Below are 21,235 nucleotides of genomic sequence, written 5' to 3'. Positions count from 1 at the left end.
AATATTATAATAATTCGTTCCCCAACGAACTATACTATTATATAAATATATTATTTGAAAAAACTAAAATAAATTGAAGAACAATTTCAAGTGCAAAGTGCAAATTTACAGTGCATCAGTAAATACAGAACACAGCTGTGTCTTAAAGAAATTAAAATTAGACAGTATTTATGAACCTGTAAATGTACAAAACGAATGCAATACAGAAGGCCATGAGTATTTATTTTATGGCATTTTCAATAGTATATTAGTAGCTAAATTAACGTGTATCTAATATAGTATGAAAACGAATAAATCATTATTTTGGCTAAATTCATCTGGATAGATCATTTTAGTCAGACTGATTTGTCAACATTTCAGAAGCTTAAATGCTATCTAAAACAACTTACATTTTATCCCGAGTGTTACTTGGTCGAAAATATGTAGAAATATAGCCTACGCGAGAGCAAATTACAGAACAAAAATGTTTAGCTCACGTGGACCGAACGAAAAGCCGTTAATTAAGCGGACTCTGTAAAATAGAGGACGTGCTGAATCAGTCGAGTCGGCAGAGATTATCATCAATGTTTATAATGTTCATCGCATGCTGTTGATGAAAAAAATTAATATCTAAATGTCCATGGAAGAGTCAAGTGTTCAGTCAGTTAATACTAAAGGCACCGGCGTTTTTGGCTGAAGCTTCCTCATCCACGGAGCGGAGAACTATACAGGTTTTTATTTTAAGTGGTTTTAATGCTGGTAAGCAATCAGTTATGGCGCTTTGTATTTGTGTTGATCAGTTAGATTAAAGTAATTTTCATCTTTAAAACTGCATCTAGATGCAGACGACGCTACATTTATACTGTCATCTTAGTTTCATTTCTATATAAGGCTGGCGACTTCATTAAAACAATATTTGAACTCCATAACTTATTGCTATAGATTCTCGAACTATCAAATTACCAAAGCATACTGGGATGAGCGAGCGGTGCTGCGTATTGAGCGAGCGGAGCGGAAACTTCGGAAATGCGCTCTGATGGAAATATTACCACTCCGCTCACATGCTCTGTTCCATAAACATCTCTCTTTTAGCACAAACGGAGAAAGACGACGCAAAAACAAAACTTTCTGAAAAGCATCCTGCTTTAGAAATGACCACTGTGGTAGATGAAACGGAGACAATCTGCCCTTTTTGGATATTAATCCTCTGGACTGATCGCGTGCTTTTTAATAAGGTAAATATTTTGCGTGAATATCTGATAATGTATGAATCCTGGTTCTGTTGTTGATCTGTCGCTGCTGTTTGCACGTTCAAATTAAATCTTTTGTTTTTACTAGTTCACATACAACCGTCAACTGTATTTTTACTGAATGACAATTTCATATTAAAATCTTATCAGTTAACGGTTAATGTTCGGTTTAGAAGATACGGTTGTCGGTCGGGAAAATTAACTGATATTAGCATCCCTACAAAATAGTATTAAAATATTTGCCTGCAAAGTAATTTTTTTAGCAAGTGTTACAACTAACCCCCTGCCCGTTATAATTAACCCCACCTATGGGGTAAGTTGCAACGTTTGTACTTCTGTCACGTTTGGTGTAATTGTCCAAGAATGGTAAGTAATAGAAACAAACTTCAAATGTTCATTTGTAGCAGAGATGTGTGTTGCTTGTGTAAAAATTTTATTACTCAAACGCAAATATTTTTTTGAATGAAAAGGTTGTGCCCCGCTCTCCCCTACTTGGCAAAGATTTAGACTCTGCTATTTGTTTAAAAACTCATGCAACAGAAATGATGAGTTGTGTAAATGTAAGCCATGTAAAACTATTTGAATTATATGATAATGCAACACGATATTCAGTAAGCAGTACGTATCACATGATTCTCGTCACAAAAACATGCAATAGCAAAGCAATGGCAACATGCATTATTAAGGTAATGGGGTCACACGCTGTACATTCTATAGCTTCACGTGTACTTTCATAAGATTAGGCTACATAAAGCAATAAATAGCGTTGTGCCTTTCGAAAAGTGTGTTTTCTTTGCCTATATCTGAAAACTCATTAAGAACGACTTTCTCCAATTCAACTTTGACTTTTATCCAGAGATAAAGCGTGAACTCAGCGAGAGATGCTGTGCACTGGGTGGCGTTGCCAAATCCTCTGCTTTGTTTCGAGTTCAAATTTGGGCTACTGTTTAAACTGTTTCCAACAGTTACTTTTTTCTGCGTGTTAAAGATGAAAGGATTTTGTTGATTAGTTATTGGTATTTGGGGTATTAGGTTCCCATACCTTGGCTTACTTCAAATTCAACGATCTTTCAAGGACTTTCCAGGTCCAATACCCTCAAATTCAAGGACTTAACGTGGGGACACATTTCAAGTGAGAGCAAGGTTACATTGTGTTACCTTTTAAGATACATTGTTACAGTTCCCTTTTTAGGGAAACTCATGCTGCATCAATGTGGTGACACTATGGGGACGCCTCCAGGGGTAAGTGCCCCTGAATGTGTATATCAAATTCAACCAATGGTGAGGCTTAATGGCAAAGACAGGGTGATGTGGATGCCAGGAAGTATATCGCTATCTGAAATATTGCCAAAGACGGCGTTACAGGGACGCATGAAGTAGGGCAAGGGAGAGCCAACGTCTCGTTCCCTTCTCAGGGAACAGCACATATGTAACCCAAAAGGTTTTCATGTGTCAAACACAACTATGCAAAAAAGCATTTTGGTATGAATCAACATTCGCATACAGACGATATAAGCATTTAAAGCGAACAGTTTAGCATGTGTGCTACAAAAAACAACTAGAATTTTTATGATATTTTCCTACACTACATTTTGGATTGGATTTTTTCCCCCAAAAAAAACGTTCTTGCGTAAAATAGATTCAAGCACTTTCAAATGACCTGTATCTATGCATGTATATTTTCAAAAACTTCCCAGGGCCTTGAATTTTTTTTCTCCCAGATTCACAAACTTTCAAGGATTTCAAGGACCCTATGAATAGTCATTGGGATGTCTTTGGTCTAGTTTTGAATGTCCATTCAAATGGTTTTGATACGCGAATCTGGCAACCCTGGCTGTGTGCTTGCGCAGACGTTCATTTCGGATTATATAGAATGTACATGCAAATGAACATTTTAATCAGATTGCAATGTTTAGGGGGCATGTAAACTATTGTCGTAACCTTCAATCGGATTGACAAAATTTTGTGCATGTAAACATAGCCGTTGAGGATCTTCCAGACAATAAAGGTTTGGAAACAATGGAGGATTTATATAGTGCTTTCAAAATAGTATAAGACGTAAACAGTACGTTAAGGAGTACTTGTGTTATAATCTGTACAAATTATAAAGAATTAACCATATGTACATTTATCATTGCATTGTATAAATACTTTTCATTTGCATACTTGTACTTTTGTATACTTAAAAGCATGCAAATTTTAAATCTAACAATGCACTTATCAGATAAACATTTTACGTATGTATCTTTGTACTCTCAAGGACAATACAAAATAGAGCATAAAAATGCACATAACAAGCAATGTCATGTTACATGCATGTATAAATAATTCAAAGCAATGGCCTTTAACAGGGGGTACGCAGCAGTACCGCAGGGCTTTGTAGATTGTTAAAAAAATTATAAATTAAAATACTGTATGCATTGAAAAAAAAATGTTTAGTTAATGCCAGGAAAACAAAGATCTATTATAATGGAAAACTCATAAAATGTTATGACCTTGAACCCCCTGTAAGTCACTTTCGATAAAATTGAACAAATCGAAATAGTCGTACCCGATCTTGGCAGTGTCCAATGTGTGGCAGGGCGTGCCATACACAGGAACTTTCCCCATAATGAACATCATGACTTCTGCTCTCTGATAATCTGGAAGATTTCCTCCAAAAAAACCTACACACACACACACACAAATAAATCAATACTATTGAATTTTGTTCAGTTAAATGTCACAGCAGCTTAGATCACGGGTAACAGGGTAAATATGATCTTTGCCTAACCTATGGTTTGTATGATGGCATTCTGAACAATGCGCTCCTCGCTCTCTTTCGTCCGAGCGGAGGACTGACTGCTTGCCGAGTTCCTGCGGGAACTGTCGCCTAGTTCAAAATCCACACTCATACGGAGATGCTTCAGTAGGGTGTTAAACACCTCCAGCACTGTGGGACCTGAAAACATGCATACATATCAGAAAAGTAACAATACACAGTCACTACGAACACAGACTTGTGTCATCTCATGGTTTATGTACGCAACGCAGCATCCTAAGCTGATTCGGCAAAGCGATAAATGCAACCCCTTCTGTGTTAATTGAGTTTCAGGCCTTGTCAACAGACAGATTTTATCAACCAAAAACCTTTATTGTGGTTTTGCTTTGGGAAGCCCCGCCTACACAGAGAGCTCATCGTAAACCTCTCTTCTCATAAATATTAAACAGCAAACATGTATGAAAGTAGACTGACTGTGGAAGTTTATTTGACAAATCCCTTATGCTTAAGAGTCACAATAAAATGGACGTAGCGATTGTCTTATCAGTCCTCCTAGAAAAAAAACGCAGTTTTTTTTATTGTTGCGGGCAAAAATCCTTGATCTTGTGGCACGTTTTCTTAAAAAATGCAATGGAATATGCGGGATATTTATGCAATTTTTTGCCAAATAAAAATGTGTCTAAATTGCAGGAACTTGTAAAACTGTGTGAACTTACAAAAACTATTTGCAGCTTTTCATTGATGTTCACGTCGCGTCACTTCCTTACAGTACGTCACTTCCTAAGATTTATATGACTTTTTGCTACAAAAATGTGTGGATTATGAAATCATGCAAGCCCCGCATATTTTGCGAGCAGAAATCGGCAATTTATGCTGCGAAAGTGCGGCATATTTAAAAAATGCGGCCATCGCATAAATATGCAGACTTTGGTTGATTATGCATTGAATCATGCGATCGCATGATCACGTTTTTCTGGAGGGACTGTTTTATTGTGACTTAAATTTGAGTAAAACAGTCTCTGAAATGAGAAAAAAGTAGGGCGGTACTTGATTTCGTCCATCGAGAATTGATTGGATCGTTGGAAGTTAGGTCATGTTGCTATTTGCTAATCGTTGCAATGTTTTTCCGGGGCCCGCACTACCGCCATTCCTCGTGACCGGACTAAATAGAGATTGTTTCGAGGAGGGAAGGAGATTTGTGTTTTTTATTTAAGATTATGCTAAATCAAGAGGGCACATTAATTTAAAAAAAAAATAATGAAGCTTACAGATAAAGTAAGTTATTTGTAAAATCTTCACAGAACACTCAAAAAAATATATGTTCGTGATTTTAACAGGAAAATAAAATAAAAAAATGCTACAGTAAAAACTTTTAGGTGGAAGCCTGTAAAACACCTTTACATATTGTAAATTAAAGGGACATTCAATTTTTTTTAAATATACTCATTTTTCAGCTCCCCTAGAGGTAAACATTTGATTTTTACCATTTTGGAATCCATTCAGCTGATCTCCGCGTCTGGTGCTAGCACTTTTAGCATAGCTTAGCACAATCAATTGAATCAGATTAGACCATTAGCATTGCGCAAAAAAATAACCAAAGAGATTCAATATTTTTCCTATTTAAAACTTGACTCTTCTGTAGTTATATTGTGTACTAAGACTGACAGAAAATTAAAAGTTGTGATTTTCTAGACAGATATGATTAGGACTATACTCTTATTCTGTCGTAACAATCAAGGACTCCGCTGCTGCAACATGGCTGCAGCAGGCGTAGTGATATTACGCCCTGCACGAAAATAGTCCCCTGCCATTGAAAGTTACTAAGGGGGCTATTTTCGGCTGCTGCGCAATATCATTGCGCCTCCTGCAGTCATGTTACAGCTGCAAAGTCCTTGATAATTACAGCAGAATGTTATCCATATCTGGCTAGAAAATCACGACTTTTCACTTTCTGTCAGCCTTAGAACACGATGTAACTACAGAATAGTCAAGCTTTAAATAGGAAAAATATCGAAACTCTTTGGTTATTTTTGAGTGTGATGCTAATGGTCTAATCAGATTCAATGGATTGTGCCAATCTATGCTAAAAGTGGTAGCGCCAGACCCAGGCTATGTTTACATTAATGCGTTTATCCTTTAAAACGCGTTACTTTTGCTACGTTTACGACTTTCATCTACACTACATCACCGTTTTCGACCCTCATAAACGGATTCGTTCACAAACGCTGAAGACCCTGTTTTAGTTTGAGAACTCAGACGTTGCTCTGAGTGTAAATGAACGTAGACGGAGTCTTATGTAAACGAACAGCTAATGTTAACGTGACAGCGCATCATTTTCAAAGTAAAAATTATTTTATTCATGTAAATGTTGGTTTGCAACAGAGGTTTTGCCAAAAATAGTAAACATCTACCAACCAGCTATTATAAACGCCATATCGGATTGTTTTAACATCCTTATAGATAATGTTAATGTTTTATATTAATGTTTGAGTATTGTTGGGTTTAATGTGTTTATGTTTTGTTTAAATTTAGTTAGCTTACGAAAGATAGACTGTAATTTTAAACGCCATATAGGCGTTGCAAAGGCCAATATGAAGGGAGAATTGTAATGGGTCAGACATTATTTTCCAGTTTAATGTAAGTTTTGTTTGCTACTTTAAAATTAATTTCGTTTCAGATAATTTGTCTCTTAATTTTAATTTATGTTTTGTTGATAAGTTTTGTGAATATAAATTAATAAAAACAATAAACTCAACGTCATTAATATAATGCTTGTTTAGGCGCTTGCGCTTTTAGCTATTTGTGTGTTGCTAGCGGAGGATGTGCACGGACCTCGCACACTTTTAAAAATTAATGCAATAAGCATTTCTGGTATAAAGCAACACTTCACCTCTTACTATGTTTGATTGAAGTTTGCATTTGCTGAAATTTATTTTTGCTTCAAGTTCGCTACTGTTCAGTACTGTTCACTTGAATGCTTTCTTTTTAAATCATAAAGATCTTTCTGTTTAGTTATAAAATAAAAATTAACCTATTAATCATATGAATATGTTGTAGGGGGGAGCTAGAACAGTAGAAGTGTTTATGTTTTGTTTAAATTTAGTTAGCTTACGAAAGATAGACTGTGATTTTAAACACCATATAGGCGTTGTAAAGGCCAATATGAAGGGAGAATTGTAATGGGTCAGACATTATTTTCCAGTTTAATGTAAGTTTTGTTTGCTACTTTAAAATGAATTTCGTTTCAGATAATTTGTCTCTTGATTTTAATCGATGTTTTGTTGATAAGTTTTGTGAATATAAATTAATAAAAACAATAAACTCAACGTCATTAATATAAAATGCTTGTTTAGGCGCTTGGCTTTTAGCTATTTGTGTGTTGCTAGCGGAGGAAGTGCACGGACCTCGCACACTTTTAAATATTAATGCAATAAGCATTTCTGTAGGCTAAAGCTATACTTCACCTCTTATTATGTTTGATTGAAGTTTGCATTTGCTGAAATTTATTTTTGATTCAAGTTCGCTACTGTTTAGTACTGTTCACTTGAATGCTTTCTTTTTAAATCATAAAGACCTTTCTGTTTAGTTATAAAATCAAAATTAACCTATTAATCATATTAATATGTTGTAGGGGGGAGATAGAACAGCATAAGACTTTCCCAAACACATTTTTACAGGTTCAAAAATACTGTCTGTTATAGTTGCCAGCAAAGGACCCAGGTATGACTTTTTGTCAATATCGCACACCCCTAGGCTGCGTAAACGCGCAAAGGTAAGCTATTATTAGAGTAATAAGTTATTTTACACTTTTATGCGCATGCCCAGTTACATGATTGGTCATGTTTCATGCGTTTATGGTGGTGTATAGTGTGGATAAAGATTCTTTTTAAAATGCCAGTATAAATGAGGATCGTTTTCATTTTAAAATGCCGTTTTAAAACGCAAATGCTCTAATGTAAACATGGCCCCAGAGATCAGCTGAATAGATTCCAAAACGGTAAAAATCTAATGTTTAACTCTAGGGGAGCTGGAAAATGAGTATATTTAAAAAAAAGTGGAATGTCCCTTTATATTAAAATATTATATTCAATTTTAAATATTACATTTTATTGTAAAATAATGTAAAATGTACTGTTTTTTGAAAGTACTGTAAAAGTTATTTTACAGGGAAATCTGTAAAATTAGGAGAATGTAGATACCTTTACGCGACAAAATAGTTTTTACTGTAAAATTTATGGTGAACAACTGTAAACGCACTGGCCCATAATTCCCTGTGTGACCCTTCACATTTGATGACAATTCATTTAAATAATCATGTTTTTTTCTTAAATTTGTTACCAGTTACGTAAATTAGGGTGCTACATGTTGTTTAATCATTGTTTATACCATTATTTTCATGTGATGTGTGAAGTTATTAAAATAAATAATATTACAAGCCAAACTCAACCACGTAAATTTCCTTAATGGCTTGATGCGAGATGCTTGGTTACATGTTTGTGCAGGGTCATATTTAAAACATATCAGGTCACTCAGATAAAAAGCAGGAACAACAGGTTCTAGACTTCTAGGGGGTGTTGTAGTTATTCTACATAGCAAACCCAACAAAACCTCCAGCCACTCATCAAATACACATTCTTTACTAATAAATATCGCATAACAGGACCTTAAAAAGAGGATTAGTTCACAATACACAGAGCTGCTGAAGACTTTGAATGGGTGAGAGCCATTTGTTAACGTACCCAACCATAAATTGGGTGGTGTAAAGACAGGGCTGAGAAATGTGTAAGCATTGTTTTCGCAAGGAGAAATATGACCTGTGTAAGAAAACAGATTTTATAGGAAAACATGTGAAAGCAGCAGAAAAATTGAGAAATAAAGGAGGGGTAGGGGAGAAAAATCGAAGACATGTCAAATGAAAACAGAAAATGGTTATTTTTAGCATCTGTTCATAGTTGCGATAATTTACACACACACACATACACGGAAAGAGACAGAATGGCAAAAAGATGAAGGTGTAGGAAAAACAAGAATTCAGGAAAGTTATGCACATGAGTTCATTTTAAAGTATTATCAATAATAATAGAGATGCTTGAGTTAAATGGTTCTACTCAATCTTACCAATAGAGCCTTTGGCTGCTATGGCAACCGTCTCCAGCAGCACCTGAACGATACCTGCCCTCACACGTGGAGTGTTCTTACTGTGGGTGTCAAGGTGAGACAACACTTGCTGGATCACGTGGTGAGAATGCTGAGCCTGAAACACAAAACACACTCAACGATTGCTGTTCGTGAATTTAAGGACCATCTCTAAAGTGACTGTGAAACTGTAAAGACTGTAAATGTATATGGATGACGCAACGTCGCTTCCTTCCATTGTAATGAATCGAAGGCAAAATGTCGGACCATAGGCGCTGCCAAGTTATGCAAAAACGTCAGTTTGGAACCAGGGCATACACATTAGGGATCGTCGGTGGAGCCCCCAATTCAACCACACCCCTCGAAAAATAAGGTTTTACCAAAATAAGGCAAGTTAAATACAACTAATTTTGTCGGTGTGAAATAACACAGAAATCGATAAAAAATAGTTATATCTTCAATCTTCCATCGAAGCTCCGAGAGTCTGCTCAGAGAAGCTGTCCATCACAAATGTCAATCATAAGGACTCGCCTCGTTTCTATAGCATCAAATTATTAGCTTAATGAAACTTAAAATCACAAAAATCAACAATCAAACATATATCAGCGTGATAACAATTACCTTAAAGGACCAAAACCATCTATCGGAAAATTTAATTGGAAGTGTAATTTATTTTTTTATTTTGAATGGAGAGGGCGGGGTTTATGACATGTACTGCAGCCAGCCACCATTCAATTCAATTCAATTTTATTTATATAGCGCTATTCACAATAGTTAATTGTTTCAAAGCAGCTTTACATTCATAGATGTATAAAATAGAGAAAAATGAGCATAGTAATAATGTAACGTATACAGTAAAGTAGTAAGTTAAGCCAAAGGTGGCGGACTCTCCAGGGGATGAAAAAACCCCCTAGGAGAAAAACCCTCCTGGCTAGTCCAGGGGGAAAACCTCCTAGGAGGGAAAAAACCCTTGAGAGAGATACATATATATTTATATATATACTGTAAATACTACCATGGGGCAATCAAAGAGCCAGCAGCTTCACTTTTCAAGATGTATTAGGCACACCCAGTTAAAATGTAAACGTTTCTATCTTCAATAACGTTTGGTGGTTTATGTTAATAAATATCAAAAAAAAAAATCATTATAGCTGACAACCACATGAACACTGTCCAGTTTTGTGACTTTTTGTTGACTGTAAGGGGGAGTGCACACAAAGGCTTTTACACTCGCGGCTTGCGTGTGTTTTCAATTGTTTCCAATGAAAGCTCAACGTTTTTCAAAAAAGCCAGCGGCTAGTGGTTTTCTTCCGCGCTGAAACCTGGCGCTCAGAAGTTTTTCCGCACTCAGCGTCGAGTTAAAAGAGATTTAACTTTGGGTGAAAAGCTCCGCTTGTCAATGTCAGTTCTCACATGGCCGTCCAATCAGAGTGGAGGAAGGGTGGAACAAATATCACAACAACCAAGCAGCTCACCTCTCAAGTATCACAGCTCCCAAAGTACCAAAACATTTGGTGTCCTTCAAACGTTTTTAGCCACGTTTACAAGTTTTGGTGTGCACGCCCCTAAGTCATCCCATTTAAAGGTGTGTTGTGTAACTTTTAGAAGGATCTCTTGACAGGAATGCAATTTAATATACATAACTATATCTAAGTGGTGTATAAAGACCTCACCTAATAAACGGTATTGTTTTTATTACCTTAGAATAAACCGTTTTAAATCCATACACAGCGGGTCCCCTTACATGGAAATCACGTCATGTTTCTACAGTAGCCCTAAACGGACAAACTGTTCTATAGAGCGTGTTTTACCCCACGTTATCTCAGACGACCACGTGTTTGTCCTGTGTCAGCTACCATATGCGTTTTGAAATTGAGGGGTGAGCTGTTTGTTGAAATTTGCAATCTCATCACTAGATCCCACTAGAATTTACATACACTCACCACCTTTAAATGCTGTTAAAAGTAGAAACGTGTATCTTAATGTGTAACTTTAGAGACAGTCCCTAAATTGACGCCTATTAAATTGTCCATTATGGTGCATTCACACCACCCGCGGTAGAGAGCTATTCGCTGTACAAAAAAGCGCTATTCGCGCGTAGTTGGACGCTTCAACATTTGAGTTTACTCGCTTCATTCGTGCGTGAAATTCTAGACATCCAAGACATTCACGCGGAAATTCGCGTCATGGGAGGGGCTTCTGCAACTCCGCTCGCTTCCTGTAATCACGTCACTACTACAGCAAGGTCCTGATTGGTTAACACGGTGCAGAAATTCGCCTAAGTTCAGATTTTTCAACTCGCGCGTTTCCCGCAGTAACGCTCAATTTGTGCGAAGCACGCCATCCACGCCGCGCCTACCGCGCCGCAGGATGCCTAATTGCGTCTTTGCATTGACTTAAAATGTAAATCACTCACACTTGCCGCCTCTACAGCTATTTATTCATGCGTGCTAATTTCGCTAAATGGCTGATTCTCACGAAACCATTGAAACACCACGGCACTAATGAGTTTAGCTTTAAAATTTGTAATATAGTAACATTAAAAAGCATCAGAATTAACACAATACTGTGTTCTACCTTGCACAATGTGTGATTTCAACATAAGAATTTACAATTGTAAATTTTATCTAATTTTCTGCTGAAATTCTCATTACCGCAATGTGTCCAGCTGTGTTTGAACATGCGTTATGTTGTAATTTAATCAAATTAACACAAAAATATTAAGAAAAAAAATAAATGGATGTTTTGCTAGACTACTTTAGATGACAGAAAAAATATTTACTGAATATTCATGTATAATAATAATGAAGAAAAATTAGGAAAATGATGTGTCCATGCCTGATGTTCTCATCCTCCGCAACACTTTTTGAGAACAGTTTAAGTACACATACAGAATTTTAATTAAGTTTGATTTTGAGTGACCAAGCACATGGACCAGTTACTTCAAGATGGCTACCAGGTAAGATCATTTTTTTACAGTTAATTTGAAATATTGTCTTGTCAGAATGCTTACACGACATTTTGATTATCATTACCGCAACAGATGCTTATTAAATGTTAATTTAATTAATAGAAGCATAATACTTTGATTTTAAATGCATGTGCAGAATCTCCAAATTATGTTCTTTCAGGTTTGTCATGTCATTTTGAAAATATGTCAGTGTTGATGTTTTCTGACTGTTGCGGTAATGAGATTTTTTAGGACTAATTTTTTAAATTATGTTACAAAAAGTGTTAAATGATAAGTAAAAGTTTTTAAATTAATGTTCCCATTTACTCCAGACTTTGTTTTTCAATGTCTGGTGGGAAAAAAAGTATGCTTGACATTTTTAAAACCAAGTTTTTGTGAGAATCACCCAAATATGCTTTTGCTGTCTCCAAACAAACCAACACGTTTTACCAAGCTTTTATCACATCACAAGAACACAACTTTTGTTTTGTCGTGATTATGAGAAAACAAGCAAGCAAAAATAAATATATTATATGGCCTCGCTCGCCTTCCATAGTGTTACCATTTAACCGTAGAGGATTAACACAAAGTAATAATGGTATTTTACCTGTATCGAGTACATGATAATCCTGAAACAGGGAACGGCAAAATCGGTTGGGTCCCACAGGCCATGGTTGTCTAGATGCCTATAGGAAAACAGGTCAGTGTATTAGAACCACTCTTACTTGACACAATGTTTTTTTGAACAATTAACAAATTTAGTAGCATATACAAAATACAAAATGGAGTCTAGCATGAAATCTGCAATAAAACAAACTAAATAAATAAATAAAACTCTCAACCACAATACTAGGGTATTATGGGTGGCTTAAGTGCATTTCCATACCTGCTGCCAATTCCTAATAAATAAGCGCCACTTAAAGCAGACAGCATCCATCAATCTAAGCTACAGAGGCTTGAGTCCTGTCTGCTCAGGTGTGAAGTCACATTCACAGTCAGTGATTTTATAACTGGTGTTTGGAGTCCATGCTAACAGAGGAGTCAATGGTTATATCGGGTGCAGCCACCTCACTTGACAGCGGCAGTGGTGCGAAAAACTTGAGCATTCCTGCGCTGTGACACAAATCCTGCCTCTCCACACCTTTATCTGTCCTCGTTTCTAAACCTCTACGCCACCATCGTCTCCCTTCCTGCTGTCACCATGGTAACGTCAATCTGATCTCGTCCCCCATCCGAACAAAGCTATTTTTAGTACGCCTGAAATCCCCCAGCACCCAAAAAAACCCTCTCTCCCTGTCTGTCTCCACCAACAGCAGTCTTACATTTCATCAGAAGTACAGATATATGCCCCAGAGCTCAATGTTCCCCTAAAATCTCACACAAGCTACTGTACACATAAAAGTTTAATTTATACAGAGCCACAAGGATACACAGCGAACAATTTAATCAGAGAGAGAAAGAGAGAGATGGGAAGAATGAGAAAATATTGTTTTATTTTAAAGAGCACCTATTTTATTGCTAAAAACCAATGTTATTTTGTTTATTTGGTATAATACAATGTGTTCGCGTGGTTTATGGTTAAAAAACATTATTTTTCACATACCGTACATTTTGGTAGCGTCTTCTTAAACGCATGGATTTGAAAAGCTCTGTGTCCGTGATTGGCCAGCTAATCTGTACGTTGTGATTGGCCTGAATATCTCTGAAGTCAGCCGGGAATGTGACGCTCCTTACCATGTTTGAAAGATTCGGTCACAATTGCAATTCTAAGAGGAGTTAATTTATAGACTGTGAGTCAAAGCGGGAGGATTTATGATAATGACGGTCTTGTCCACATCACCAATCCCAGGAAGTAAACTGTTGCCTACAATCCGTGTGTTTATTGTAGTTCAAGAAAACCGAATTACATTAACTTGCGTCAACATTTACTTTGGGTTATGTACCTTTTTCATATCGTTAACATGTAAACTAATACTTAAGTCCGGACAGGATTAGTTTTATAGGGGGACCTCTAAGAAAATCGAGGAATTTACCTACTGTTTTTCGCCGAACTCAGAGGATGCAAATGTCTGTTTGCCCGCAATATCCTTTGAAAACACGGTTCTTTTTGTATTTTGTATATTGTACTTCCTGAGTCCCATTCATTCAGATATGGATGTTTTTTTCCATTCAGCTAAATAAAATAATTAAACAAAGACGAGCTGAATATATAAACTGTTAAGACTGGCCACTGTAATAGCTGTATAAGGGAAACTCAACCTTATTTTGTACAACCCTGGAATGGTAATGTTAATTAATAAAAATAATAAATTGTTATTAATCAATATTTGAAGAGTTTGGTTCCAAAACGCAATAAATCCATTTTGACAAATTTCGGTAAAAACGTGTTTTCTATACCAAGAAAGTGACAAGATGAAAACCACTATTTTCTGTAAAAATTTCCCACAGCATCTTTAGGTTATAAAAACATAAAAAATTCAAATCCATAACTTGATTTTCAAAGATTTATTATAAAAACTATTTTTTCCACAAAACGCATTAAATCCATGACGTTTTATTCAAAATGCTATAAATCTATTCAATCAATGTATAAATGTGCATTCATCTTTGCCATGATATATTCATTTAGTTGAACAGCGATATACACTGATAAAAAATAAACATTAATGGCATTAACCAAAACACTTACTTTGTCATATTAAGATCAGTGTCATTGCAGCGGTTATACTTGACGCCGTTGCTTAGCATTTTTCACAGCGATCAGCTGTAAAATGTTTTGGTCCTGCTCGATTTTGGTTGACTTTGAGTAAAATAATGTAAAGTTTTTCATAAGATCGGCTGGGGTCAATGTGTTAGCATCAGAAACTTGATGCTGTCGGGAGATAAGCACCAGTCTCCCGAGTGCTTCGCGTAAATTATTAGATGTTGAGGACAATCTTTCCCGTCACAGAAAACAACCACAGGTTTATCAACGCCATTAAAGTATTATTTTGTTTTGTTTGTTGATCACAACAAAGTAGATGAGGAAAACAAGGACTCCGTGTACTCAGCGCGCCGCCATGTTTGTTTACATTGCGTGAATTGTCTGCTGTAATTTCTGGAATGGATTTATTGCGTTCTGTAAAAAAGGAGGAGTGGCGTTAATTGCATTTTGGGAAAAAAGGGAGAAAAGATGACAGAATAACCCGGCGGATATTGGATTTTGCGTAAAATTAATTATTTACTTTTAAATACTGACCTGATATAATACTGATTTTGGCAGTAACTCATTGTTTTCAAAAATTGCGTTTATCGCATTTTGGAACCAAACTCTTCAACCAGTTATATAAAACATGTAGGCTACTTTAGTAGGATTTGGAAGTTATTTTGATTTGTGAAAATTAATCAATTACAAGTTTTTGTAATAATTTTACATTTAAAGCAAAATATCAAACAAAACAAACATGATTTTCTGCAACGCCCAAACGCATGAAAAAGACACTCCCATCTCTGGAATAGCCAAAGAATTTTAATCCCGTCCAAATCGCTACATAAAACCACAGACATCGTGGGGGACATGTTGAAACTCAACATCGTTTGGAAAACTAATCCAGTCCGAATAGTGCTTTACACACAAAAAGTGAATCTAAAAACGTGAATCGGACAATAGGTGCCCTTTAATATTTAATTTGTCACTTTTTGGTTTATGTATGTGCGTTGATAATTTAGCAATATTGTATGTAAAAAAAATTTTTAATACATTTTGCACTTTTTCCTATCCATTACAGTTGTTGCGTGTCATATTTTATAAAATTAACCCCAGAGACAACTTTCCATATGTAACATTAACGTTTTTCATTGTCTACTGTTATATATTATATTTATATCTTTGCGCAAGTTGAAAATATTTAACTCGAGGAAAAATTTGCATGACACAAAGTTAAATCCCGCAAGTAATCTAGAATGAGGAACGTGATGCTTCGCGTGTGGTGTGTACGCAGCATTAGGTATGATTCACATAGTACGTCCGAATCTCATTCATACTACCAGGATTCATACTATACAGTGCCTACTGTTTTAACGCCAAGTAAGTAGGTACTTCATCTAATTCAGTACCTACTATACAGTATGCGGTTTCGGACGCAGCCACAGTCTTTTTTCAGGCACGGCGGCGCCGCAGCCAGTTGAAAATACTTCAACTTTTCAGAATGCTACGTCGAGCGTGTTGGAAAAGAGGGGAATGGCCTCGTTTTCAACATGGTTTTAGGTGTGAAATGTGACCTGCCTCTTAGCCAAATCTTTGGTTGCTTTGACATCGTTGAACCATTCTGATGATCTCCAACACATCTATTTTAAAATAATATTGATGCGCTCAAGCAAGTGCTAAAATTTGTGCTATAATTGGCAATGTTTTTCCTGGTAGATAATATAAAAAGTGCTAATTTTTCAAAGCACATTTTAATAGTACAGTCATAACAGCTTATCTGTATCATATGTAACAGAAATGTCTAATCCCCATTTTTTAACTGAATGGCCTTCACCTACTTTATCTTCACTTCTATACATACATTATCTTCACTTCTATTGGTTCCTCACTAGACACACAGAGACCCAAAATTTATGACTGTGCCAGAAATCTATCCGAGGCACGATTCATTGCAAAGGCAATTAATCGGCCATCAGTGAACATGTCACGCGATGCAGTTACAGACAGTTTCACCCTACGGCGAAATAAATCCTTCACAAAATTTATCTCAGACAGACAAAAGAAGGGTAAGATCATTTATTGTGCACCAGACACAAGTAAAACAGCTCATGGTTTATGCATGACACACTGCACAGCACTATGTAATACTAAAATAAAAAATCATTTAAACTGTGACTCAGAGCATATGTAGGAACTGCAGCACACTGCCAGGGGGCGCTGCAGTCTACAAAGCGAATAAAAACCTAAAATCATCTACAATTCCTGAATTTGTCTTAGACTGCACCATTGTGGCAAAACACCCACGGTGTACCCGGCTTTTCAGACATGGTCGACTCGACAATACTGCAGTTCTTTGATTCTCATGTTGGAGATTTCACTCGGTGCTAATTGGCCAATGACAGAGATGAGCCAAAACCGTTTCACTAATGAGGCTTGAGAGCCTGCGCAAACACACATGCGCAAACACATGCATGCTGCTAGATGTGTCTGTATTGTGTGCTAATAGACTGACGATGGAGAGCAGGTCAGACGGTTCATTCAGAACTGATGCTCATTTACACATGAAGCCAAAGTCAAAGCTGTTCGTTTACAACTGTGAATCTAATGTTTAGTCCCCACTGAATAGACTACAGCAGACAGACAGAATATATAAACTGACAGCATATATAAACTGACAGCATAGCTAATTCGGTGTGTCTCTGTGTGTTTCAATAAATAAAAAAATAAATGTTAATCAAAATATTTACATGAAACTCAGATAAATACCTTATTGAAGTGTATAGTAATATTTGCTGAGAATAACAAGAAATATTAATATTAACACTTCAAATGAAAGCATTGAATAGACAGTCGATCCATTACATTAACTAATGCTAGATTATATAAATATAAATGTACGTGCAGAAACTGCATTTCTATTAAAGAGCACCAGTGGTCTGATTCACGTTTTTAAATTTCCTTTGGTGTGTAAGTGTGTATTAGTACATTTTAACGATATTTAAAAGGTACAAATCCCAAAGTAAACGATGACGCGAGTTATCGTCTCCAACGTAAATCTCTTTTCCTGGACTACAACAAACACACCGATTGTAGGCAACAGTTTACTTCCTGGGATTGCTGACTTAAAGAAGGCCGACATTATCATAATTCCTCCCGCTTCTGACTCACAGCCTGTAAGTTAAATCCTGTTAGCATTGCATTGTGCGCAAATCTTTTAAACATGGTAAGGAGCATCACATTTCCGGCTGACATCAGAGGTATTCAGACCAATCACAACGTACAGATTAGCTGGCCAGTAAGGGACACAGCGCAAATGTACGGTATGAGGAAAATAATGTGTTTTTTAACCATAAACCACGCGAATACATTGTATTATACCAAATACACAAAATAACGTAATTTTTTTAGCAATGAAATGGGTGCTCTTTAAATAATTTGCGCAAAACTTTAGCATTATTTTCAAAATGTTAAGAAAAACTATTGCGAAATGACAGCGTTTCCACTTACCGATGATATGCTACAAAAACGTAAATTTGTTCTCTCGCAAAAAGTTATTCAAAAATAGTGCTGCACAATTAATCGCATCGCAATCGCGATGTCAGCCTGTGCGATTATATGACAGCAAAATGTTGCAATTATATTAAATAAATAAATGTGTGGACTTGTTAACACATTTATCAACAATGATTTTCTTTGCTGTTTAAAAAAAGAAAGAAAAACGAACAAAAAAGGCAGTGCAAGTGTGGCTTGCACGTGTGTGGCGTGCGTCGTCACTTGTGTGTGCTCAGCGCGGAAATACCAGAGCAAAAATGGATGCAGAGGAGATTGACAGTGATCTGGTAGCTGAAAAAAACTCTGCGTCTGTTGTATGGCAGTATTTGGGATTTAGGATTACTGACACTGAGCAGTTGCTACATCACGTGGCAATACAAAAACATTTCTAGCTTTACAAATACACATTTTAGCATTATCACTAAACTGTGTGTGGATTTTCCTTAAAACTCATCAAGTTGACTCATGATACCATTTATTATAATCGCAACCACACATCGCAATATAAGCATCAATAACCGTAATGGGAAAAATTACCCAAATCTTGCAGCCTTATTCAAAAACCATGGCGACGAGTGTCAACTTCATACTGCGCCGACAATAAAATACAGCGAGAGCGAATCAAAAGCATACAGAGCAGTCAACTTTTGAATCGCTCTTGCTGTATAGTATGTCATGCGCCTGTCGGTTCTTGTGAAGGCATAATTTTATAAACAAACCTTTCAATAACTGACAAAAGACGAATAACGTGAACTTTACTGCTTCCCTCTCATTCGTATTCGTTCCCAAAAGTCACTCATCATTTGCATAAAGTTGAACTTTGTCACATAGCTGGACATGCTCACTGCCAGTTGCCAACAGTCAGTCTCTGGTGTTTCTAGAAGTTGTCAAGCTTTCAGTGAAATGAACGAGATCGTGTCACTCTGCCTTTGCTAGTCGCTGACGGTGTGCATGCATTATTAGGGTTCGGTGAAAAAGGACATTTTTTATTCTATCTGTTTGCATTAAACCAAACGTACAATGAAAACAAACCAAAAGACTGCAAACAAATGATATCAAAGCCTTTTCTTATTCATTTCTGCAAATACTTATAAAGGAAAATTTAAATATTTACTATGTTTTTGCCTCAAGTTGGATGAATTGATGCGTACATATCTTTTTTCAATGCGTGCACTTTTAATCTTTTTACAGCGCTTTTTAAATGTGTTAGCATTTAGCCTAGCCCCATTCATTCATATGGCTTCAAATACATTTTTTTTTTGCCACCATATTTACTCGTGTAACTTCTCATGTAACAATCTTTAAATAGGGAAAACATGGAAGTGTTTGGTGGCTTCTAAATTCATCCCTGTTTGGAGCCATAGGAATGAATGGGGCTAGGCTAAATGCTAACACATTCCCGAGACGCTGTACAAAGATTAAAAGTGCATGCATTGAAAAAAGATGGGTATGTATTAATTAATCTAAGTTGAGTTAGGAAATTAGCAAAATAGTGAAAAACGGTGGAGTTTTCCTTTAACCAGCTTTTCTGCAGAAATGTGTGCCTATAAAATGTGTTCCAGTACCAATTCTGTATATTTTAAACCAATGAATACACAGGCTAAAGATGCAGTACTGATGGCAAGAGTTAAATAATAAATGTACATATTAAAAATACATTTTAAATCAAAATGCATCAACTGTATGCCTGAATGCAATAACATAACTAGACCATTCCCACACTTATCAAATGACCTGGAAATGACTTTCGTGTTCTTTTAGATTTCCCTGGATGTGAACTCTATGTAGGGCTAACAGAGAAAAAATAACCTCCAATGATGTTTAATCAGGGCAAACATGAATGAGAGATCTGGTGTAAATTGGAGTAGAAAGTCAATATGCTGCGACCAAAAAAGGTCTATTACACCTACTGAATCAATGTGTAAACAGAGCCATATATTTGCATCTCTAATCTATTTAACACATAAATTACTCGCAGAACAGCTGGATTCAGATCACAGCAGTTTCCTTAACACAAGCTAGAGCCATCTGCCCGCTACAGTACTTGTGCTTTTTGAGTCAGGAAATGAACGAATTTCGTCATGGTCACAGCGTGAGAGGAAGCAGGCGATCTGCTGAAAGTCTGTACACCTGAGCTTACAGGCTCATACCACACTGTGCTTGTCTGAAAACATCTGTTTCTGTGTTTGCCTGCCACCTTCTATGCAGGAATAGTATAGCAATTATATCCAATAATAAACTATAATACTTAGTGAAGTCATGCAATTATTGCATTTTCATGATCAACCATGTATATACTTCAAGACATAGTGATGTAGCCACTGATGTTGCAATGATGTGACAATTTAAAAACAGTGCTGAAGGCACCTTGCAAATGCTACTTACACCAGTACAGGACGCACAGCGTTGTTCATGTTGCCGTAAGCAGCTCGACCCAGCAGCTCTCGAAAGCAGCTCTCAGCCAGTGCAGCTGGATTTTCCTCACCAGCCCTGAAAGAGAGAGAGAGAGAGAGAGATAAGCAGCAACACATACACGTTCTAAGAAATAGTGAAGCCTCAGTCATCCTCAGCATTCTAATATCACAAGTGTGATAAATGATGCATTAGGATCTCACACATACACACTTTTTTCCATTCAGCTCACACACAGCCCCTGGAAAGCAATTAACAGAATCTGACGACCTTGAAAAGCTGAACCACACAAGTATGTACACACAATTCAGCTTTGTGTGTGTGTGTGTGTGTGTGTGTGTGTGTGTGTGTGTGTGTGTGTGTGTGTGTGTGTGTGTGTGTGTGCGCGCATATGTGTCAGAGCCAATAATAGTCTCGTATCCAACATGTTTAGTGTGCCATCATCTACAAAATATAAATAAATAAATAAATACAATAAAAGAAAAATATAAATCAAAATGAAGAAACTG

At 36.5% G+C, this 21,235-nt stretch overlaps 1 protein-coding gene across 4 annotated transcripts in view; it reads right to left on the bottom strand.

Annotated features, from left to right (window-relative positions):
* Window positions 1-21,235, bottom strand: part of efr3a (EFR3 homolog A (S. cerevisiae)) — a 72,555-nt gene that overhangs the window by 12,239 nt on the left and 39,081 nt on the right. For all 4 annotated transcript variants that reach the window (XM_055203268.2, XM_055203266.2, XM_055203267.2 and 1 more), the window contains 5 exons: window positions 20,700-20,804; window positions 12,684-12,762; window positions 9,109-9,244; window positions 4,003-4,170; window positions 3,781-3,895 (listed from right to left, as the gene is read on the bottom strand). In XM_055203268.2, coding sequence (XP_055059243.2) covers window positions 3,781-3,895; window positions 4,003-4,170; window positions 9,109-9,244; window positions 12,684-12,762; window positions 20,700-20,804 — 603 coding nt within the window. The remainder of the gene's footprint in view (window positions 1-3,780; window positions 3,896-4,002; window positions 4,171-9,108; window positions 9,245-12,683; window positions 12,763-20,699; window positions 20,805-21,235) is intronic.

The sequence above is a fragment of the Misgurnus anguillicaudatus genome, chromosome 2 (genome assembly GCF_027580225.2).
Source record: "Misgurnus anguillicaudatus chromosome 2, ASM2758022v2, whole genome shotgun sequence".
NCBI classification, from domain to species: Eukaryota; Metazoa; Chordata; class Actinopteri; order Cypriniformes; family Cobitidae; genus Misgurnus; species Misgurnus anguillicaudatus.
Note: the sequence above shows the minus strand (reverse complement) of the source record. Positions and strands in the feature narration are given on the sequence as shown.